General features: G+C 61.0%; 1 protein-coding gene across 2 annotated transcripts; it reads right to left on the reverse strand.

Annotated features, from left to right (window-relative positions):
* Positions 1 to 5147: 5147 nt before the first annotated feature.
* ARHGEF37 (Rho guanine nucleotide exchange factor 37) lies at positions 5148 to 19156 on the reverse strand. Of its 2 annotated transcripts, none has more exons than XM_069028968.1 (13): positions 18945 to 19156; positions 16659 to 16862; positions 16159 to 16282; positions 15668 to 15815; positions 14706 to 14905; positions 14087 to 14217; positions 13477 to 13581; positions 12721 to 12831; positions 11790 to 12119; positions 10992 to 11120; positions 10455 to 10650; positions 9865 to 10037; positions 5148 to 9588 (listed from the first exon to the last, which is right to left on the reverse strand). In XM_069028968.1, the coding sequence occupies exons 2-13, from the start codon at positions 16848 to 16850 to the stop codon at positions 9379 to 9381; spliced, it is 2049 nt and encodes a 682-aa protein (XP_068885069.1). In that variant the 5' UTR covers positions 16851 to 16862; positions 18945 to 19156; the 3' UTR covers positions 5148 to 9378. The 2 variants fall into 2 exon arrangements, with proteins under 2 accessions (XP_068885069.1, XP_068885070.1); XM_069028969.1 differs by having other exon boundaries at positions 9509 to 9588; positions 10475 to 10650.
* Between the last annotated feature and the right edge of the window lie 3611 nt (positions 19157 to 22767).

Genomic DNA, 22767 nt, shown 5'->3' on the forward strand with positions numbered 1-22767 from the left:
GCGCGTGCCTTGGGCAGCCTCTGTGCCAGGAAAGCAGCTCCTGCTCCTTATTTTAATACACAGGTGCACTTCTCCAGTGTATTTGTAATCTTCTAAATGTTTAGTAACTTTAATTTCATTTGCTGCACGAATAAATGAGCAAATAGGACATATACAAATGTTGGGATGTAAATTAGCTTAAGTCCCTTCATTAAAAGGACTATGTGTTATTAAAACATCTGTGTTGCAATGTGCTGTTATCACATTAGCAACAGGAATAAGAAATCCTGTTTATTCCTACAAAACTAGATTTTCAGGGCATGGATCTGGCAGCGTGCACCAGGGCTGAGGCTGTAAACCACAGTGCCTGGCAGCATCTCCATTTCCCCAGGGAGCCGTGGAGAGTCACAGGGCAGCATTCCATGTCCCTGGCTCGAGCCGAGAGCTTCATCCCGAGGCCGTCCCTGGAAAAGTCTGCCTCCACTGCCCAGCCCCAGGGCCGTGTCCCATCAGGCAGGGGAGAGGGAAGTGTGCAGGAGTTGTGCTGGAATTGTGCAGGAAGGATGCAGGAAGGATGCAGGAAGCACACCTCGCTCACTTCCTGACCATCTCTTCTCTTTCCATCGCTTTTCCCTCTGGCAGATGGGAACAAAGCTTGACCAGAGGCCCCCATCCCAGCTCCTGCACATCCCTGCTGCCGTGGCTCTGCCTGCTCTGGCCACCTCCACTGGTTTCTCTGCAGAGCAGGGTCAGGGTGCTGCACCAGGGCTCCTCTCCAGCTCAGGTTTCTCCCTGGCTTTTCCAAAGGAGCTCTGTGCACAGAGCCCCGTGAGCAGCAGGGTTTGAATGCTGCCTGGCCCCGGCAGCCATGGCTGGGACAAAACAAAACCAGCATTCACGGGCGGTCATTTAAATTCCCAGCAGCTGTTCCCTCCCAGCACACTCAGGTCTGCCCTCCTTTGCTGTCCACAGGCACTTCCAGGGACTTTTTCCTGGGTGCTAGGGGAACAATTCACCCATCACCAGCATCCCTCCTCCTCCTCCTGCTCCTGCCTGATAAAAATAAGCCCTGGTGGGGTGACACTGCCTGGTTCAGTGGGTTGTTCAGGGCCAGCTGGGTGCTTTCCCCTGGCATCCCCTGCCCCATACCTCATGTCCCACAGCCACCTCCCTGGCTCCGGCTCATCCCCAATTCCTCGTGGTGCTGCCTGAGCTCCTGAGGCCGAGCCAGGCTGTGGGGGCGGCTGCCCAGCCTGTCTCCAGCACCTCCCCACAGGGCTGCAGTGGGAGAACCCCCCGGGACACCCCGAGAACTCTCAGGGATGGGGCTGCGGGCCAGGCGCAGCCACAGCAGCCCGAGCAGGAGCTGAGCGCTGCCCCAAGCACAGCTCACATGAGGCAGAAATTGCTTGGGCACATGTTTTGGTCTGGTCGGGCTTAACCACAGCCCTGCCTTGCCGTGGGGCGGCTGGCAAGACACCGGGGGCAGGCAGGGGCACGCCAGGCACGGCAGCAGGAGCCAGCACACTGCGGTTCCCAGCCCGAGCCCGGCAGCCGCTCCGGGGAGCCGGGGCTGAAACGCTGCCTGCAGCCCCAGCACGGCTGCGAGAGCAAATGAGTTTAGTGGCCTCAATTTAATTCCCATTTGGACACGGTGGGGAAAAAAAAAAAAAAAAAAGGAGAAGAAGAGCAAAATCCTGGATCAGCGCTGGGATGGGGAGGCGCGAGCCGCAGACACGTGGGAGGCACGAAGTGCCAGGGATGAGCCCTGGGGAAAAGGGGGCTGTGCTGGCAGCAGGGATGGGTGTCACAGGCAGAGCAGAGGGGTTGTCACTCCCACTGGATGTGCCCAGTTTGTGTAGCTGGAGCCACCAGCGTGAGGGTGCACGGAGCACGGAGCTCCCCCATCCCAGGAAATCCATGGACTGCCAGGACAGTGCCCCTGTCTCCCTCCTCTCCTCACCCAGGGTGTCTGTGGGGCTGCAGCAGACCCGGCCAAGGGAAGCTGGCAGAGGGGAGGTGCCACTTCAAGCCCTCAGGAGCCAGGGCTCCAATTTCAAAAAATAAAGTGAGGTTTTCGTCTGTATTTGCTTAGCGAGGTTATGGCTTTGTTTGTGATTTGATGCTCTTGTCCCTGATAAAGGGACAGCTGATAAGAGCGAAGAGGCCCGGCCAGAGCGATGCTGGTGGCTGCTCTGTGCCTGGCGTTGCCCACCTGGATCCCTTCCAGGGGATTCCAGAAATGCTGTCAGCTCTGGGATCGGGACTGTGGGCATGGGGAGGGCAGCAGCTCGAGGAGGTGAAAGCAGCAGCAGCAGCCAGCCCTGATAAGAGCTGGGCTCTGCCCCGTTATGGCTGTGGGGAAGGCACTGAGAGGAGCACAAGGTATTCCATACTTGGCATGACCTGCCCGGATCACGCTGTGCCTCTGGTCTCATCCTCTTTGGGAGAAACAAACCTCTCTGGGGGGGAGGAGAGGAGACATTCCCTTTCCCTGACATCCCTCTATGCCCACCCCATGCCCCTGGGTGACTGCTGAGGCCTGGTAGGCAGCTGGGAATGCTCCCAGCCTGGGGGACTTAATCAGCCCCAGAGCAACCCAGCTCTATTTCTCCGTCACAAGAAACAAACTGATGTGTTTTGTTTGAGGTAGCTGGTTTAGATTGGGAGGGCAACCCCAACCCCACTGCACCCAGTTCCCTCCAGCCTGAACAAGAAGCTGGGCAAAAGGTGCATTTTCTTTGTGGAGGAGGAGGTTTCTCCTCTCCCCCATCACTTGTTCCAGGTTTGCCAGTCCCACAGAGACATGAGCAGAGCTCTGTGCAGCTGGAGGGTTAACATCTCAGCTCTTCCAAATAAATAGAAAATGACCCAGTTTCTTTATTTTCCTCTTTTCCCAAAGTCCAAACACCCAAAAAATTAGATGGTAAGTGGAAGCCACAAATAGATTTCATGTATCCTGGCAGAGCTGGGAGATGAAAGCAGGGAAAGCAGCTCCCGCCTCCCCTGCTCAGACCTGGGAATGGTGCAACACATCTTGCCAGGGGTTAGAATCCCTGGGTCAACAAAGCCGGAGAGGCTTTGGGTCTGATCCCAGCTCAAATCCTCATCCCTGGGGGACCAGGCTCTTCCCAAGCTCTCCCCAGTGCTGCTCCCATCTGCCGTGCTCCCAGCATTAAGGTGAGTGGCAGAACGTGCCCAGCCTTCAACTATTCCTATCACGTCCCATCTGGAGACAGAAATCTGCCTGCTGGCTTTACAATTAAAATTGAAATGATTTGATTATGGGGCTTCATTAGTAAAAACAAACACCAGGCAGCCTCCCTCCCTCTCCCCCCACATCCCCGCCCAGCCGTTCCTCCCTGGGGCTGTTTTAGGTAAATCCCAGCCGGGATGCGGTCGGGCTCACAAAAGGGTTCGTGTCTGCAGCTCGTAGCTCCCGTCGGGAGCAGCCTAAGAGAGGCAGATTTTAGACCCACAAATCCCCTCCTTCGGGCAGAGATGCAGGAACAGCCCCGATGCCTTGATGGGCTGCGTGGAGTGCCCGACCCAGCGAGGGCTTGAGGGGAGCGGGATGTTCTCCAGCCCCTCTGGATGCTTGCAGACCTTACCAAGGGCTTCCCACCGCCCTTGGGGCTCCTGACTGGACTCCATCCCCTTCATTCCTGAATCTTTGGGGGCGTTTGCACCTCCACACCACCCTGGCCTTGTCATTGCTCGCTTTGTTTTCCTTGCCCGCAGCTGGCGCATCCCACGGGAAGGGCTGAGCAGGCACGGAGCAGGCACGGAGCAGGCACGGAGCAGGCACGGAGCAGGCACGGAGCAGGCTGCCCGTGGTGTGTGCAGATGCTCCAGTCCCTAAAGCATTGGCAGTTCTGGGGGAAGTAATTCAATTAACACTTGGGGCGTTGGGAACAGGCTGTGCAGGCTGGGAGAGGAGGAATGCCAATGAAGGAGGGCTCGGGAATGCTGCTGGGTTAGGGTGCACTCGCCTGGCTGTTCCCAGGGACTGGCTTTCTCCAGTAGTGACAGGAGCAGGGGGAACGGTTTCAAACTGGCAGAGGGTAGGGTTGGATTAGATATTAGGAAAAAACTGAAGTGTCACCAAGCCGGTGGCACTAACAGCATTGCTGTCCTAGCCAGGCTTGCCTTGTGGGCTAAATCTTTAACCAGATCAAGGATTTAACTTTATCAGTAGCTGGAAAAACGTGGCACCAATTCCCCGGGGCAAAGTATCGAGCACTGCAGAAATCCCTTTTCCTGGGCCTCACTCAGCAGCTCCTTTGGCACAAGGACCCGTGGGACCCTCTGGAGCAGGGAGCACCCTGTGCCCCATGCCAGACCTGGGCTCCCAGCTGCTTTTCCATCCAAAATCACGATTTGCACAGCCCCGAGGAGCTGGCACTTCCCCTGGCAGGGTGTACCTGGTCATGGATTGCCCTCCTGGTGGGCAGTGCAGGAGGGAAGCCACCACCGGAGCAGAGACTTCTGTGTCCCCTCAGGAGAGCCCCCCGACCACAATCCCCCTGCCAGCCCCGCCAGCTCCCCAGTTCTGGAAAACCTTGCACATCCCCTGCCCAGAGCAGGATGATTGATTATTGTTATTAGAGGTGGAGAACAGTTTCTGTGCACAGCCAGGTGCTTCAGGAGCAATTCGTTACCCACCGGCGAGGGGGGGCCGAGCTGTCCCTCTGTCCCTGCCAAGGTGGGAGCTCTCTGCTGCCTGGGCAGGCTCCGAGGCGGCTCCGGGCACGGCCGGATGGAGCCCTATCTGATGGGCAAGGGCAGGGCTTTGGCAGCGGCACAGCCGCAGGGCAGGGCTCGGACCTGAGCTGATCCCTGCACCCCCAAGGCATCCCGTGGGATGAGGAAGCGGGACGGCAGCCCCAGCCCCACGGCAGAGACCCACCCGCAGCCCCACGGCAGAGACCCTACCCCATCCCGGTGATGCCCCCGCAGCGGTTTGCGCTGTTACACGGCGTGGGCACAGCGGAGGGGCTGAGAGGGCCGGAGGGGACGCTGGGCACCAGCCGCAGCCCCCGGCACAGGGGTCCTGCGGGGCTGTGCCAGGCACAGCTGCGGCCCGGGGCTCGTCTGACAGCGGGACACGGCGGCAGCCGGTGCGGGCGGCGAGGGGGGGCCGTAATGACGGTCCAGCACAGCAAAGGTAGCAGAGCATGAAAGCAATTTCACACTTTATTAGACAATTCAGGTGCCAGCTGCACCAGCCTGGAGCGAGCGCTGCTGCTCACACCTCGCCTCCTGCTCCGCAGCCCCAGGTTTGCTCTCCGTGGGGCTCAGCCCTTCCTCGGGCCACGCTGGTCCCGGCTGGCACACGAGGGGCCAGCGAGGGTGCCCGGGGGCTCGGGGGCCACTTGCTCCCGCACACGGGCAGGTGGCTGGGAACAGTGCAGCTCTGCTCGGAGCCAGCTCAGCCTGGCGGGGGGGGAACTCGAGCTCCGTGCCCAAAGCCACTCGGGCTGGCTGTGCCCTTCAGCCCAGGGCAGCCACTCTGCTCCTCCTGGCTCCCCACTCCTCCCCTTTCCTGCCCTCTCCCCTTCTGCACCCCGTGGTGAGGGGACAGGCCCGGGATTGGGAGCCTGGGCTTGGGGCTCGCCTGGCAGCTGCTTTATCTCACACCTCTCTGCCGCCGGGGTGTCCCAGCAGAGCCAACGGGCACACGGACACCTGGGCACTCAGCCAGCCTCCTGCCATCCCGGGGTCTCCACCTGGGATGTGCTTCGTGGCCCCGCCGTGTCCCCAGGGAGCAGCAGCCACGCAGAGCTGCCCCGTCCTGCTCCCGGCACGTGGCCGGGCTGGCACCCCGCGCCCTGGGGACACAGCCCTGCGCTGTCACACCCCGCGGGTGGACAATATCCAAATGCCTGCACGTCCAGGATATGAATCAGCCCGGACAGGAGTGCAGCAGCCGCTCCGGGACAACCGGAGCTGCCCCGGAGGCTGCTCCGGCAGCCAGGCTGTGCCGGTGCCAAATTCCATGCGGGCTGGCGGGCAGGTCGCAGGCAGCAACGCCTGCCTGGCTCCGCTGCCACCTCCAGATCAGCCCCGGGCACGGCAAAACCCTGGCCTGGCATTCATTTCCCTGTTTGCACAGCTCTGCTTCCCCGGTGCCAAGCCGTGGCACGGTGGCACCGGGCCAGGGCCATGCCTAACCTTGACCTGCCCTCGTGGCGAGCAGCGGCCCTGCCCAGCTGTCCCCCCGTGCCCCCAGCCACAGGCATGTTCCACCGGGCCAGCCAGAGCATTCCTCCTGGGAGAGCCTGTCCTTGACAGGCTATTTAAAGGCATGCTTGTGCCCTTTATCCCCCCTCATGTTTGGGCTGGAAGAGCCCCGTGCCCTCCGGTGACTCCAAGAGGGCACTTCCAGGCTCAGGGCAGCAGCAGTGCAGTGAGTTTGGAATAGAGTCTCGACAAGATAGAGGCCTTGTCAAGCCTCTAAAGGGGGGAAATGATGCCTTAGGTTTTAACTTTTCTATTTTTCGAGTCCTGCACTGCCCAGTGTGTGACTCTGGAGTTTCTCGTAGCCTGTTCATTTCTGCTCTCTGTGCTGGGCAGACATAACAAAGCCTGTCTGGGTCTGCTCTCCGAGGTCACCCAGACCGTCCTAGGCCCAAAAGGTCTAAACCAAAGAGCCTCTAAAGGGGCAAGCTTGGGGAAATGACATCATTAACTGAAGCTTTAATTGGAGAATTCACCCTGCTATGCAAATGAACCAAACCTATAAAAGTGTGAAGAACTCGTGACCTGGGGTGCACCTTGGGGTCCATCTGGGCAGTGGCCTCTGGCACCCAGGGGTACCTTTGAAGGCCTTTCAAATAAATCCCTGTCTGTATTCCCTTCCTCCTGTCCAGTCTCTGTTTCCAGGAGGCCTCTTAAGGCATCAAATTCAAGGGAGAAGGGAGGGATGCAGGCACCCATGTCCTGCAGTCAAGCACTAGCCATGTCCTGGGGACAGAGCCCCTGGGGAAGGTCCCCTGGCCACCGAGGTTGGCAGCAGGACTGGGGGGAACTGCAGATCCCATCTCGCCCCTTCGGATCCGAAGAGTGGAGGAGCCACATGAGCTCATTTCCCTCATCCTGGCAGGGACCACCTGCTGCTGGATCTCCAGGCAAGTCCTGACCACCCCAGATCTCCTTCCAGGGGGAGGATCAGGCAGCAGGCAGCAGCAGCCTCTCAGCTCTCCTTGTCCCACTGTCACCTTTAACCCCCTGCAGGGTCTCGGGCACCCGAGGGCTGTGGAGCAGGGCCTGCCCGACTGCTGCCATCGCCCGGGGCACAGGGCTGATTGCTGTGCACCTCTCTGAGCTGCCAGGAAGGTGACTCGGGAGGGAAACCCGACCTGATGTGATTTGACTAGGAATGGAAAAATCCAGAGGAGCCAACTGCAGGGAGCTGGAGGGGTGAACCCTGTGGGCAAGCACAGACACAAAGCCCCTGCTCGATGACCCTCGGCCCCCAGCCTGCCCGTTTTCCCTTCCTGAGGAAGCCATCAGCCTTTCCCAGGCTCGGAGCATCCCCAGGACACGTCCCCAGCTCTGGCACTGCTGTCCCCTCGCAGGTTTCCTGTGGGTGACCATTTCCTCGGGGCTTTCAGTGGCACCTGGGCAGAGGTGGCTGCCCCCCAGCCACCCCACAGGTACAGGTACACAGGAGGGGGAGCCCCACCTGCCTCAAACCAGACCCCCAGCCCCACGTGGGACGCACAGAGCAGTGCCTGGGGCCTGTCCTCACCCGCCTGGCACCTGCTCAAGGCTGGGTGCAGACGTGCCAGCCCTGCCCCGCTGCCCAGCCCGCAGCCACGGCCGCACCGGGGAGCCCGCGGCGAGCCCGTGGGTGGCCGGGCGTGCTGCAGCCCCCGGGCAGGGCAGGGCAGGGCGAAGGGCCCGGCGTGCCAGCGCTCGCCAGCCGGCACGGGGCACCTTTGATGCGGGCAGCGCCGGGAGCCCAGGGCAGCCGGGACGACGCCAGCCGGGTGCTCCGCTGCCCGCGGCGGGTGAGGGATGGGCAGCGTGCGGCGCCAGTGCCGGGGGGCTCCTGAAATCCCCTCTGACACCACGGCACGGCTGCCCACCTCAGCCCCATCAGCACCTCCTAACAGCGCAGCCACGGGGAAACTGAGGCACGGGGCTGGGATACCTCGGGAATGGTGGGAGGGAAGGAGGGAGGGAGTGCTGTCTCCATCCTCAAGCCGAGCCTCAAGTCAGGACCGACACGGATTGATTCTCCCAAAACCCTCCTCCATGGGACCTGTGTCAGCCCGCCGGGGATCTGTGCGGGTCGCAGGAGCACGGGGGGCCCCGGGAGTGTGGATCTCTGCCCCCTGAGCGGGGCGCACCCCCCGGGCTGTCCCCCCGCGCTCCCCGCACCAGTGCTCCCAGTACGAGCCGAGCGGGCACTGGGCGCTGGCGCGGCGCTCCCTCTGGCGACCGCGAGGCGCGGCGCAGCCCAGCGCGGCCACAGGGACAGGGCACGCAGGTGCCCAGTACCATCTGCCCAGCGCCCAGGTGCTCAGGTATCCAAAGTGCCCAGGTGCTCAGTGACCAGGTGCCCAAGTGCTCAGGTACTCAGGTACCCAAAGTGCCCAAGTTCTCAGCACCCAGGTGCCCAAGTGCTCAGGTACTCAGGTACCCAAAGTGCCCAGGTGCTCAGTGCCCAGGTGCCCAAGTGCTCAGGTACTCAGGTACCCAAAGTGCCCAGGTGCCCAAGTGCTCAGGTACTCAGGTACCCAAAGTGCCCAGGTGCTCAGCGCCCAGGTGCCCAAGTGCTCAGGTGCTCAGGTACCCAAAGTGCCCAAGTGCTCAGTGCACAGGTGCCCAAGTGCTCAGGTACTCAGGTACCCAAAGTGCCCAGGTGCTCAGCGCCCAGGTGCCCGAGTGCTCAGGTACTCAGGTACCCAAAGTGCCCAAGTTCTCAGCGCCCAGGTGCCCAAGTGCTCAGGTACTCAGGTACCCAAAGTGCCCAGGTGCTCAGCGCCCAGGTGCCCCATGCCCGGCGGAGGGTCCCTCTGCAGCGCTGCACCTTCGCTGCTCGATCCTGCTCTAACCAGGGGCAGCGCAGCCTCACCACCCCCAGGACGCATTCGTCACTTGCAGGGATTTCAGCAAATCCCTGGATAACTGCAGCCACCTGCCCTCACTCTCTGGTGCTGCTTTGCTTTGTGCCAACACACACACACGGGACCTGGCACCCTCACGCCTCCCGTCAAAAGGTGCCTCCCAAGTGCCACCCTCGTGCCCGTGTCCCTGGGCCGTGTCCCCCGGGTGCCTCCCACCACCTTCCCAGCCAGGGGCTGCCTCCCTCCAGCATCTCCTGTGAGGTGTCCTCAGGTGCCAAGCTGGCTGCTCCCATCCTGTGCCCTTGGTGTGGGCTGGCCACGCTCACACGGGCAAGCTCCAGCCCGCAGGGTCCTGCACGGGGACGGTCACCAGGTAGCTGGAGGGCACGTAGCCCCTCTGGCCGTTCACCTCCACCAGGCTCCACTCCGTGCTCCCCTTCTTGTCATGGGGCTCCAGCACCACCACGGGCTGCCCTGCCTGCAGGGTCACCTCCTGCGGGCTCCTGGCTGCGAAGGAGAAGCCGGCGACCACCTGTGGATGTCAGGGAAGGAGGGAGGAAGCCCTTGCTGGAGCTGGGAGTCAAGGGGGGAAGAACATGGCAGGACAGGCAATTCCAAGAGGGCAGCGCAGCAGTGCCATGGGTGGAGGGACTGGGGACCCACCAAGGACAGTTCTCTTGCCCTGTCCACCCTGCTCCCAGCAAGGGGGACACCTGGAAAAGCAGGTCCACCTTCCCACCCACACAAAGACTAGCAGGGAGCTGGTGGGGTTGCTGGGAATGGCCCCGGGGATGTCCCCCACTCTCACCTGGAACGTTGGGGTGAAGGTGGCCACCTGTGGCCTGGGAGCCTCAGGGGATGCGTAGGAATGTCTCCTTCTCTCTGGGCCACTGTCCAGGGTCAGCAGCTGTATCCCAGGCTGCTGGACTTGTACGGGGCTGTAGGGCCGGAGTTTTGCAGCAGGAACAAACCCTCGGGGACCTGCAGGACACGGACACACACAGGTCATGGGGCCCTGCTGCCTGGCACATATAGGACTGGCTGGAGGAGACAGAAATGACATTTTGGCTGTTGCCTGGCATGGCACAGCAGCCCTGCTCAAACTAGTCCATCACTAGGGGATATCCAGGAGAAATCTCCCAAAAAAAAAGGCATTCCATATGTTTCCGTGTGCATGGATTCTCCTTTCCCAGCCATGACACTTCACGAGTGCTCTCCTGGGGAATCAGTCAGGACACCTGAACCTCACAGCTGACGGCAAAGCTGAGGTGGGCTCAGGCTGAGCACAGCCCGGAGGGAGACCATGGCCTGCTGTTCCATCCAGGATAAGGAGGGGATTCAGGTGACTCTGGCCCTGGTGCCAAGGCAGGGAGAGGTTGCCCACAGTGCTCACAGTACCTCCAGCATCCACCAGCCACCTGCTCGTGTTGCCCTTGGTGTCTGCGCTCTGCAGCAGAGCCACGATCTGTCCCCTCAGCAAGGTCAGGTCCAAGTCCTTGTGGCCACTGATGTTGCTGGTCACTTGGTAAAGCTTGTCTGGGCCGTGCTTGCTCACGAGGGAAAGGACCTTCCTCTCCTCAGCAGGGGTCAGAGGCTGGTGGGGAGCAAGAGACACGGGAGCATTCGATGAGACACAGGAGACTGAGGCCCTCCACGTGCACCTGCTCTCCTTCCTGCAGGATCACATCCCAGGGGCAGGGTAACAGGAGAAACTCCTTCACGCTCCCTGCTCGACCCCCAGGTTTGGAGATGAGTGTCCAGAACCAGCAGGGCTGAGTTGTTTCATCCCAGGGGCTTGGGGGAAATACTCTGGCAATCCCCTGGGCCACGTTCTGAGCCAGCCTCCCCACTGAAGGGATTTTCTGCACTGGGAAGCCGCAGTTCAATTTCTCTCTTTACCCAGCTGGCCCAAGACATGCCCTGCCCAGCCCCTACCTGTGCCCCAGGGCTCGGCGTGACGGTCTCAAAGGCCTGGCAGAAGGCACGGAGCTGAGCACCCGACTGCTGCAGGCTGTCTTCCACCACCTTCCAGAAGCTGGGCAGGGGCATGTGGCCATGGGGCAGCTGTGGAGACAGACTGAGATCAGAGATCAGGGAGGACCCTGAGAGAGGAAGAGCTCTGGGTAGGGGGCAGAAGGGAAGCAGGAGGAAAGGGAGGGGTGAGAAAGCAAGAGACCAGACCTGGCCACTAAATTCACTTTGCACATGGCATCAAAGCTGCTCCTCTCTGGCTTTGAGCTGCACATTGTCCCCATCCTGCTCCTGGCTCAGGCCAGGGCTGTGCTCCACCCCAAGGCTTTTGGCAGCCCTCACTCCCCATATTTACACCCATCAGGCTCAGAGTCCCGAGCAGTGAGGAGGCCAGGGAGGCACTTCCCAGGGGATGGGGTTGAGGGAGGCTGTTCCCCAGGCCAGGAGATGCCTTTCTCCTCCTTGCCTTGCTGGCACAGAGCTCTCAGGAGCTCAGAGTTCACACTGATCTCTCAGGCAGCAGCACTTCAATAAATTACCAGTAGTGTCCACAAACGGAAAGCAGGACAGTGCAGAAGAGAAAATTCGGCTTTCTCCGGGCAGGGAGGAGGAAAGATCCTTACAAATGCTCCACAGGGAGCTGTGTATCTGCAAGGGCAGCTGGGCCACAGCAAACCTGCAGTGCCCTGGTGTCTGAGAGATCTCCCAAGCCTGAAGAAGGCAGGTCTGGCTCAGCTCATGTGCCTGAGGGGTCCCACTCACCTGCTCCAGCTCCTTTTCTGCATGGTGCAGGACCTGGGCAGCCAAATCCAGCTGCAAGGAGCTGAAGGAGCGCAGGATCTGCCCCAGGAGCTGCACAGCCACCTGGTTAAACTGGGGGAGCTCAGCCACCAGCAGGTCATTGATGGCCAGGTAGGTGTTCATGGCTGCCTCCTCGTCGTAGCTCACGCTGCCCATCTCACTCTTCCTCTCCTGGATCTCCTCATAGTCCAGCAGCTTGTCCAGGCGCTTCTTGACCAGCTGCTGGGGCCCCTCCAGCATGTCCGAGAGGCTGCAGAGGGGCTGCCACACCAGCCTGTCCACACGCTGCTTCTGAGACGTGAGAGAACCCCAATTTCCACGTGAGCCCCCCAGACAGGACCAGCAGGGGGGAAGGGGCCTGGGGCACTGTGGAGGGGCTTGTGTGGAGTGGGCAGCACCTGGGACATCTTTCCCTGAGGGCACATAGGATGCCAAACCCTTGGGAGGGTGCACTCAGGCCCACCACAATTCCAAACTTGTGCTCCATGGAAAGAGCTGGGCAGGACCCTCTAATGGCTCAGACCAATCTCAGCTGAGTCTCTCCTGCCCAGAGCCCATTTAAGGGCCCTCTGCCCCTGCCTTGGGGTGTTCTGGTCTCCTCCCCCGTCTCCCTGTGGGCAGCCCAGCTCCTGGATGCACCCAGCAGGCAGACACTGCAGCTCATCCCAGCCCTGGGTGGGCTCAGGAGCTGTGCTGGGGTTGTGTCTCTGTCCCTGCCCTCCCTTCTTCCCTGGAGCTGCTCCCTCACTTCGTGTGTCGGGGACTGCAGATGAGCTGGGCTCTGGGGGGCTCTGGGGACACTGGGGTGCCCCCAGCTCCTGGCTGCCAGCCCCACTGTGCCCCGGCAGGAGGTGGGAGAGCTGACGGAGATGTGCAGGGAAGGAGCACTCACAAAGTCTGGGAAAACGGCGCTCTGGAGGCGCTCTGAGAGGCGGCGATACTGCTGGGCAGGGCCCTCGTCCACTTGCAGGTCACTCTGGTGTGGGGTGGGCAGCAGGAACGCCTGGAAAGGAGGAGCATCGCACTCCTTTACCTCCTCCCTGGTCCTGTGTGGGCAGCCCTTGTCAATCTTTTCCTGCAAGGTCTTCCCAGCCCAGGAATTGCTGCTGGACCCTCGGCCATCTCCCGAGGCTTTCCTGATAGTGCTGTGTCTGGGGATTGCGTGTTCTGCCAGCACTCAGACTTTCATCTCCCTCAGATGCCCCAAGGGATTTCCATGAGAAAATCGTAGCAGCTGCTGACCCAGGTGATTTCAGAAGGGAAATTTGTTGTCAGGGCTGATCTGGGGACATTTCTGCCTCATACACATTATTAAAGCAAGAATTCCCAGGCTGAACAACACCCGGCCTCTTCAATCATTTAAGACCTTGAAATAATGATAAGTTTAAGGACAGATTATTCTCAGATGACACCAGCTCAGCCAGTGCTGTCAAAGCCTCAGCTTTGGTTTAAACTCCCCTGGACCTGAGCAATCCTTGGATGTTGTACAACTCCCTGACACAACAGCACACTTCAGCTGAGCTGCAAATCCCTGAACATCCCCAACAGCCGCTGGTTTCCACAGGGCTTGAAAGTATTCCACAATCCCAAGGAGGAACAGCTCCTGAGGCCTGGATGGGGAAAGTCAACCCCTGGTCAAGGTTTTTACCTCTAAATGGCCCAGGTAGGATGCCACGTTCTCCTTCAGCGTGGCCACACTGGATGCCACACACTGGAACTTCTCTTCCAGGTCGTCATATTCCTTGTCCTCTGTCTGCAAGGCAAGGGCCAGCTTGTCACCTGCGTGGGCAGGGCTGCTGCCCATCACTGGGGGCTGAAACAGCAGCCAGGCACCTGCCTGAGGCTCACAGGGTGGGGACAGGCAGGAGAGACCCTGAGGGGCTCCGTGAATCTGGAAAGGGGTCAAAACACTGGTGCAGGGGTGCAGGCAGCAGCAAGGCTCTTGGTGTGGTCGTGGTGCTGGGGAACACTGGGGTGTCTTTCCTTTTGCTGGGGGGCCCGAGGATCCTGTGGGTCCTTTGGGGGCCAAAGTGCTGCCCTGCAATGCTCTGGGGTGGGGAGTGAGGCGTGTCCCTGCATCCCTCCTGCTCCTTGGGATGATGGAGGACCAGGAGGCAGCATCAGCCACCCCACCTCCTGCTGGCCCCATGCTCCCAATAACGCTATCGAGGCACTTCAGGAGCAGCAAAAAGCCCCAGAAATGACCCAAGGAGGGGCAGCAGGTGCCGGGGTGCAGGCAGGGGGTGAGGGCTGCCCACCTTGGCCACGATGCCGGCCTCGTGCATGAGGAGCCGGCTGAGGCGCGTGGTTTTCTTGGCGATGGAGTGGGTGTTGAGGCGCGCCAGGCGGTCCCGCAGCGTCAGGTGCTCGGCCTTGTTGTATTTGGTTGCTGCCCCGGATGGGAGGACACAAAGGATGGGGAAAAGAGATCAGAAGAGGAGAGTTCATGGCTGAGCAGGCAACGAAGGTGAGAGCGCAGGGGCTGATCAGCAGGATAAGCACAAGACACATCAAAGAAGGAAAGGACTAGGAAAACCAAAAAGAAGGGCAAGCTCCCATCTGTGGGGAGCCTGATTTCTCCTATCCCAAGGGCAGGACTGTCATTCCCCAGCCCCAGGAATGTGGACAGACTGGTTTTGTCCTCAGCCCCCCCATGCCACCCTTCTCCTGCAGCCTTCAGGTCTTGCCCAGAGTGGCATTGACAGGACCAGAGCAGTTCCAGGAGAGTTCCAGGAATGTGCAGCTCCACCAGGCAGGATTAAGTGGAGGGCAGGAGAGCTTTGAACTGATTTAAGTGGGAATTAGTGCCCAGGAGACCCCTGGGGTTGGGCTGGGTGCTGTGCCCCCCGCTTGCACCAAGCCCCCCTGGCCACTCACCCACTTCCCGGCGCCGTTTGTACTCGTTGATGTTGGCATTGACCTGGGCCATGGCACGAGCCGCTGCCTCCAGGGCTGAGTGGGCACTGGCACTGCTCGGGGTGTTCTCCAGGATCTTCCCCAGCAGCAGAGGGTATTTGGTGACCCTCTGCACCGGCATCACCAGGAAGAAGCTGAGGTCTGACGCGCCTGTGTGAGGCCTGACGGAGAAGGGATTGCTCAGGGTTGGTGTGCAGGGCTGCCTTCCTGCCCTGCTGCTCTCCACGGCTTCTCTGGGAGTGTTTTCGGAGAGAGCAGCCCAGAACTCATGGGGCATTTCTGACTGTGCACTCCTGCTCCCCTCCAGCTGCAGGGGAACACTGTCCCTGCCAGCCCCGAGGGCAGTGCCAGCCCTGGGTGGGTGTCCTGCCTGCCTGAACAGTGCTGTGCTTGTCCAGCCATGGGACACGGGATCAGTGCTTGCTCCGTGGGCAGCAGGGAGGGAGGGTGTTGGCAGAGTGTCTCCCTTTCCACCCACAGGGAAGGAATCACAAAGCCTCTCCTTTGGGAATCACATCGCCTGTGCCCTAAGCAGCAAATCCCAGGAGCTCCTCCATTGCCACTCCTGCTTCTCCTGGCTCTGACATTGTTTTTCACCCCTGATAGTTCAGGAGGGGTTTGGCAGGTCCCCTGGGGCCAGCCTGTGTCTCTCTGCTCAGTCTGGGCATTGGGAAGGCAGCAGCTGTGGATGCCACCTGTCCCTTATTTTTGGTCCACCATAAAATATATGGACCAAGTGGCCCCAAGAGTCCAGGACAGGCTGCCAGGGATTACACCAGGAAATGCCACAAAGGTGGTGGCCATGATATGACACCCAGCCTGGTGACACGGATCCAGGCTGCCAGCTTGTCCAGAGAGGAGAAGGGCAAAGCCAGGATGTGAAACAGGGCCAGGGAGGTGGTGGCTCAGCAGCAGGGACCTACACGGTGGCATTCAGGGTGTCCAGGATCTCCTCCTGCAGCCGAGGGTCCCTGCGGTAGCTCTCCACCAGCTGCAGGGCGTGGTCGTAGCTGGCACAGTAGATCTTGTAGACAGTCTCCATCTCTTCCTTGAACTCCTGGAACAGGGTGCCTGGGGAAGGAGAGCGGGGCTGGAGAGGAGGGTCCTTCCCCGTGGGCTCAGAGGGAGGTTTCTCCCCAGCCTGCTGGAAGGGTGAAGCCAGCGGAGCAGTGCCAAGTGTGCCAGGGCAGTGCTCTGCCCCCCAGGCACCCTGCTAAGCTGGGCCTGGTGCCGTCCCTTTCACTGTCTGCAGGCTGGGCAGGTCAGCCTTGCCCCGTGGGTGGACATTGGTGTGGTGGCACCAGCGCTTCCCAGAGCCAAGGCAGGGGCAGGAGGTGTCAGGGCAGGGGGCTGGGCTGGCACACCCCCCACACATGGGTGGGCACGGGGCAGCCATTGGCACTGCACCACTTACTGATGCAGAGCAGCTGCTCCTGCCCCGAGCCGGCCGTGGCCTCAAGACCCTGCAGAAACCGTCTGGAGACATGGAGGATGTCGTCGGTGTTAGAGAAGAGTCCTTCCAGGTCAAGCTCGGGCAGCTGAAGGGAACAAAGATGCCCCAGGCTAAGCCAAATACATCAGAGATGGACCACGTGTTTTAGAGGCACTCCTGGTGACCTTCTATCTGCCCCGTGGGACACCCCAGCAGCTGCAGTGATGCTCTGTTTCAGGAGGCTTCGGGAAGGCTGAGACCTGTCTGGGCTCCCAAGTAGGACAGGGTTAAAGTCACAGGGCGGCTGTACTGGGTCAGACCCAATGTCCATCCATCCCCAGACCCTGGCTGGTCAGGGGGAGCACAGGAGGGTGGAAGGTGAGCACCTGGTGACCTCCCTGCACTGATTTGGGCATCTCAGCTCTCGACAGATTCACCCTCCAGTCCCCAGCGCCCGGGCAGGGGGGGATACCCCGTGTCACCTGCTTCTTCTGGAGGTGTGCCCGGATGTCGGACACGCAGAGCTGGATGTTGTGGACGTAGCTGGCCTCAGTGGTGATGAGCTCCTCCACGGCCAGGCGCTGGCTCAGCTCCATCCTGTCACAGGGCAGCACCTCATAGACGGCCTCTTCAGCCTCGGCTGCATCCTCAGCGTCGGGCTCTGCACTCGCCATCTCGGCGGGACACTGCAGGGGTGGCAAAGGCAGCCCTGGGACTGGTGCTCTGGTGCCCAACCCAGCTCAGTGCCCTTGCTCCCTCCCCTGTGTCCATGCAGCCCACAGGACATCCGCAGGGACACTCAACCCATCTCCATTTCCAGGCACGGCACGGATGACACTCCAAAACCGTAAAACCACAAAGAGCTGCGAGGCAGGAGCAGGCTGGCTGCAGACACCCACGTGTGGCGGGCAGGGACTTGCCACGCACACGTGCCCACACTCCGGTGACCACGTGTGGGGCTGGGGTGTGGGCAAGGGGGCCCCCAGGTGCCAGTAGGGGCCTGGCAGCTGCCACCCAGCTCTGGGACTGTGCAGGGACCGGTCACCACGGGCAGGGCAGGGTTTGCCACCTCCACTCCAGCTCCTTGCTGCCGGGGCCTGTTGTTCCCTCCCTGCCCTGGCTGTCGGTGCCTGGCGCCTTGCCTGGCGTTCAAGGGTCCTGTTCAAAGTACAAAGACTGGTTCTGCAGTGCTCGAACAAGAGATGTTTCTGTGACAGTGAGAGCTGCTTTAAAAGCCACTGGGACGGGGGGAGAAGTGGGCAGAGCTGCCGATGCCTCTGCCAGATGCACTGGCGGCCCCTGGTACGCAATGCCAGTTCCCTGCGTGGCACGGCACGCTCCCCTCTCCTCTCTGCCGTGGAAAATCTGAGCTGATCCTGACGTTTTCGTCTCAGGAAACATGCTCTGCTCTAACTGATACCAGCGAGGATGGAGCAGCTCCCAGAGCATCACAAACAGTGCTTGGCTCTTGGCAGGAAGGCCTTGAGAGACGGGGAGGTGGGGCACAGCCCACAGCAGCGCAGGCACAGCTGGGCTGGATCCAGACCCCGGCCAGGGGCAGGAATGCTGCCAGGCCTCCCGCCTGCCTGCGGAGGAGGAGGCGAAGAGCAAAGGCAAGGCAGAGGTGGCCTGGCAGGATAAAAGCCAGATGGCACAAGCAGCAGCACAGGCTTTGCCCTGCCCAGCCTGCCCAGCCAGCGCCAACCTCCACAGCCGGACTGCAACATGCCAGGTGCCCACTTTGGAGGCTGCAGCCCCTCTCCCTGTTCCCACCGGGTCCAGCTAACAAGTGGCTGATGCAGCTGCGAGCTGTGAGCAGGGCCAGTGTCCCCTCCTGGCACATGCCCACTGTTGCGCTGGAGGAGAGCTGGGCTTGGCACAGCAAGCGAAGTGAGATGGCATTGGACCTTCACCTGCCCGACAGGGGTACGTCACCCTGCCAGCTGTCATCCCTGCCCTCTGGGATCTGGCTGCCTCCCCAGCCTGCGGCATGGCATTGGCTGCTACGGGGCATGCAGAGGAGCAGACTTTTCTGCACCCCTCTGGGTGCTCCCGAGGTGTCCAGGCAGAAGGGTTCCCATCAAGGACTGTTGGGCAAACTCAGTGTCCTCTGCCTGGGGGTGACAGCAGAACCCCAGTTCAGTGGAGGCAGGTGGAAAACCCTGATCTGAGACTTCCCCCCGAGCCCTGGAGGGGTGCCCTGCAGCTCAGGGCATGCCAGTATGGGGGTGTCCCTGGAGCAGCATCCCCAGAGCACACAGCTGCTCTGGGGGGTTTCCCAGGCTGGCGAAACCTCGTTGCCTCCCCTCACCCCCCCGGCCTGAGACCTGAGTGGGACAAGGGAATTGTGCAAAACTAAAACGCGACATTTCTGGGCAGCGTTGGAGCAGGCAGACAGCGCAGGAGCAGGTTTCGTTTTCCCAGCCCCCCTCCCAGGCAGTTTCCCGCATCTGAGCTGTCACTGCTGCCTCGGCGGCTACCAGCATCCCTGTCCGTAACGGGGGGGCTCCGAGCACCCCTGTCCGTAACGGGGGGCCTTCCAGCATCCCTGTCCCTAAGGGGGGCTCCGGGCACTCCTGTCCATAACGCAGGGCTCCGAACATCCCTGTCCGTAACGCGGAGACCGGCCTGGCCGTCCCCGACACCCGCGCACAGGGGCCGCCGGCTCCGGGCCCGCAGCTCCCCCCGCGCCCCAGGGGTGTTACCCCCGCTCCTCAGCCAGCCCAGCCTCGCCTCTGCCCCCCGAAACCCCCGGCCCCGGCTCTCACCTGCGGAGCGGGCGGGGTTGCGCAGGTCGCCGTGCCCGGCCGCGGCCGCGCTGCCGCTGCTGCGGGCGGTGACACCGCACGGGCCGGGCCGGCACGGCGGGATCCCGAGCAGGGGATGATCCCGAGCAGGGGATGATCCCGAGCAGGGGATGATCCCGAGCAGGGGGATGATCCCGAGCGGGGCCGATCCCGCGGCAGCCGCAGCCGGTCGGTCGCAGGCTCAGCGGGGCGGTCCCTGCGCACGCCCGGCGGGCGGGTGGGGCTGGCGGCCGGCCCGGCTGGCACCGGCTGGCCCCGAGAGCACCGCCCCCGCCGGCACCGGCACCCGGGACGGGCTCCCACCCGCCAGAGCAGCCGATGCCCCGGTGTGTGCCGGCCCCCGGCTGCCGCCCTCCCTGTGTCCCCGCTCCATCGCAGCCCCGGGGCGCTGTGCCGGCAGCAGCTGCGGATGGACAGCAGGGGACACACGGGCAGAGCAGGGGACACACGGGCAGAGCAGGGGACACACCGCCTGCCGTGAATAACGGGGACAGGTCCCCCGTGTATCCGTGGCCTTGGTGCGGCTCCGATGTACAGCCCCGGTGATGCCCTGGTGTTCCCACAGCCCGTCCGCAAACACACAGGATTCCCGCCGTGTTATCCCAAGGTGAGGCATGTCCCGGCACTGCCCCTCTGCTCTGCCGTCCCTGACCAGCTGCTCAGGCACGGGAAAGGGGACAGAGAAAACAGAAATGAAAATACAGCCCAGGAAGCAGTTGCCAAAATTAGGGCATGTGGAACCAGTGGCTACTCGGCATGAAGTTGGTTTTTTCGCTTGGTGAGGTGTTTGCATCCTTATAAACAAGCTATTGAGAAGAGAGAGGCTGATCCCTGGCCAGCTCCCACTGGGAGCTCAGCCTTGTCCTGACCACAGCGAGGGGATGGCAGCACCTGGGTTTTTCCAGGCTGACCCGCAGTGTGCAAAAAGTGTCACTGAAAAAGGACTCTCAATCTTTCAGTGACTCCTGCAGGTCACAGGCAGCATCTGTCACTGGATCCAAAACTCCCCATGGGCCAGGACAAGCCCTCTGGCACTTCCAGCCCTTCTCTCTGGGTCCCTTTGTGGGATCCTTTCTGATCCGGGCTGGACAGGGCAGCACAGGAGCCCACATGCACTTGCTCCACTGGCTCCCACCCAGTGCTGGTGCCACAAAGGCCATCCTGTCCCCCTGCCTGCCCTGCCTGCATCCCATCCTGCCCACGGAGAGGCAGAACTCATGAAACTGGCTGGGTGGGTGGCTGGGGTAAAGCCACCCCAGGAGATTCCTTCCCAGGCTGGTCTGTGCCATATGGGCTTAGGGAGTGACACGGCCACAGGAGGGACCCGCACACGGCTGGGCAGCGAGGGCATTACCTGGCTGTGGCCTTGGGCACACAGATGTCCTTCCTCCCTTGCAGGTGGCAGCAGGGGTTCAGTCCTTGCCCAGGTGCTTTTTGAAGGAGAAAAGGGCCCTTTGGGTTGGCATTGCTCCACCGTCAGGAGTTCTCAGCCCCATCCCTGGGCAGGATTTCTTATTGCCATGTCCAACAAAGCCATCGAGACACATCACAGCTGCTTTGTTCCCATCAGCACATTGTGGATGATCCAGGACAGGAACCACGCTTCAGTGGCTGCCGAGGGAATCCCGGCAGGGCAGAGCTCCCTCCTCCCGCAGCACCTTCATCCCATGGGCAGGACCAGCATCCCCAGTCCCAACTCCTCCCTGCCAGCTCACACCACGGGTGTTCCCTCAGGCATATTTCCCATTCCAGTCCGGTTTTTCAGAGGCTGGATGGCCTGGCTCCATCGAGTTCCTTGCAGGATGGGCTTGTCCTCCTTCCTGACAGCTCCTTCCCTCAGCACAAGCTGTTTCCTTCCTGCCCTTCTGCTGGCACCCCACACCTCCCATCCAGCCCTGGGCTGGGGCTACGGCTCCGCTCGCCTCACCCGGGAGGCTCAGGGAGCACCGGGAGCAGTGTGACAGTGCTGTCCCCACCCCAGGGCACCCCAGGAGGTGTGAGAGTAGGCTGGCTGCCCTGGCCCGGCTCTCCTTACACGAGGAAAACAAACAGGCGCCGGCTGGTCGGGCACAAGTGTTGGTGTCCCAGGGCTGTGCTCGGGCGAAGCCAAGCTGGAGTGTTCCAGCAGGGTGGGCTGTCCCCTGGCACCCTGCTGGGTGTGCTCCCACCCTGCCAACACAAACCTGGCAAGCCGTGGCAGGGAGTGGGATCTCGCGTGGGACCGTGTGTGGGACTGTCCGTGGAGGGAGGGAGGCAGGACTGGCTTCTCCTGCAGCAGGAGTTGTGCAACCCCGTTCCGAACTTTCTCACGGAGCAAGGGTGAGCCACCTCCACAGCATTGCCCAGCCCTTTTCTGGGAGCGTTTAAGGAAAAACCCAGCCCTCTGAGGCTGGTGGGATTAGATCCCCTGTGACACTCCTTGTGTGATGAGCACAGCCTCAGCCCAGGGGCTGGAGAAACACCTGGTGATGGTTCTGGGCTCTGGCTCCAAATAGGATGTGGTGAAAGCCTCAGGAAGAGGGAGGTGGATGGGAAGCAGGAACATCTGGCTGCCCAGCAGCCATCCCGGCAGAAGGAAAGGGGTTCTTTCCACCCTACATCTCACCCTGAACTTGTGGGCTCCTGCAAAGCCTTTTGCTGTTTGCCTTTTCCCAGCTACTCCAAACATTAAAGCTCAGGATATTGGGATGAAAGCTAAAGCCATCAGGGGGCTCTCTGGGAACACTCCAGACAAGCTTTGAGTTAAACAGGGCTTGCTCAGAAAATAAACACAGCTCCCAGCCATGCAAAGCACGACAGTTCAGGCTCTGCCTAATAACAGCAGGCGGGGGTTCCTCTCCCAGCAGCAGGTTTGGACAGGAAAGTTACATTTCCTCTATTTAATCTCCTCCATTATTTCTGTTCTTTGGATTTCTTTCCCGTCTAGAAAGGACCTGGTGACCACAGGCTGTTATCAGCCATTCACGGTGGAAAGGAAAACACGGGGAGAAAAATAGCAGCTGAAGAATGTGCTCACAGGTGCGTCCTAATCACAAAACTTCCTCCCACACGGCAGGGCTCGGAAGTGGACTTTGCCTGCAGCCCCACTGCCTGCGTGTGCTGTGCAAGGCAGGGCAGCTCCAGCCTCTGGAAAGGAGGACAAAGCCTGTGAAATGAAAGGTTTTCATTCTGCTGAGCTCGCCACCAGCATGAGCAGCTCCTGAAAAACCACAGAGATGTCATGCCTTCCTCTTCCTTCTTCCCTTCCCGGCCCATGTGCTTAAGAGAGAAGGAAGGCTGTGCCTGCTCGGGATAATCCCATCCAGGTACTCGGCCAGGGCTCCCAGGCAGGTGGGAACGGTGTCAGCTCCGGGGGCCTGGATGGAGCTGCAGGCTCCAGCCACATGCCTGCACCACGAGGCAGAGCACAGCCTAAAAATAAGCAGAAAGGATTTGATCCAGGCAGAATAAATGAAGAGTCAGCTCTTTATGCCCAAGAGGGTTATTTATGGGCCTTGCACAGGCCTCCTTCATGGAGGAGGCTTCAGCCCCTCTTGGCCTCTCTGAGGCTACAGCAGCACAAGCCTCCTGTATCCAGGTTTTTGTGGTTGAAGCTTCACATCCAGCAGCCTCTGTGATCCTTCCCTCTCCCCTCTGCTGCCTTGCCTTGCTTTTCCTACCCAAGATCTCTGTTTCTCTCCCAGGGCTGGTGACTCTGGGCCTTTCACCCATTTGTCCCAAGCCCCTGTTGCCAGCTGAGGCAGCTGGTGGTGACAACAGCTCAAGGAGAGAGCCAGAGGCTGGT

Source organism: Aphelocoma coerulescens, chromosome 13, assembly GCF_041296385.1.
Source record: "Aphelocoma coerulescens isolate FSJ_1873_10779 chromosome 13, UR_Acoe_1.0, whole genome shotgun sequence".
Taxonomy (NCBI): domain Eukaryota; kingdom Metazoa; phylum Chordata; class Aves; order Passeriformes; family Corvidae; genus Aphelocoma; species Aphelocoma coerulescens.

Excerpts from the sequence above, each read along its gene's own strand:
- ARHGEF37 (XM_069028968.1), bottom strand. The coding sequence starts at position 16,850 with ATGGCGAGTGCAGAGCCCGACGCTGAGGATGCAGCCGAGGCTGAAGAG. Across the intron at positions 14,218-14,705 it reads CAAACGGCGCCGGGAAGTGG|CAACCAAATACAACAAGGCC; the intron begins GTGAGTGGCCAG and ends CATCCGGGGCAG. Across the intron at positions 10,038-10,454 it reads GTGGCTGGTGGATGCTGGAG|GTCCCCGAGGGTTTGTTCCT; the intron begins GTACTGTGAGCA and ends CGTGTCCTGCAG.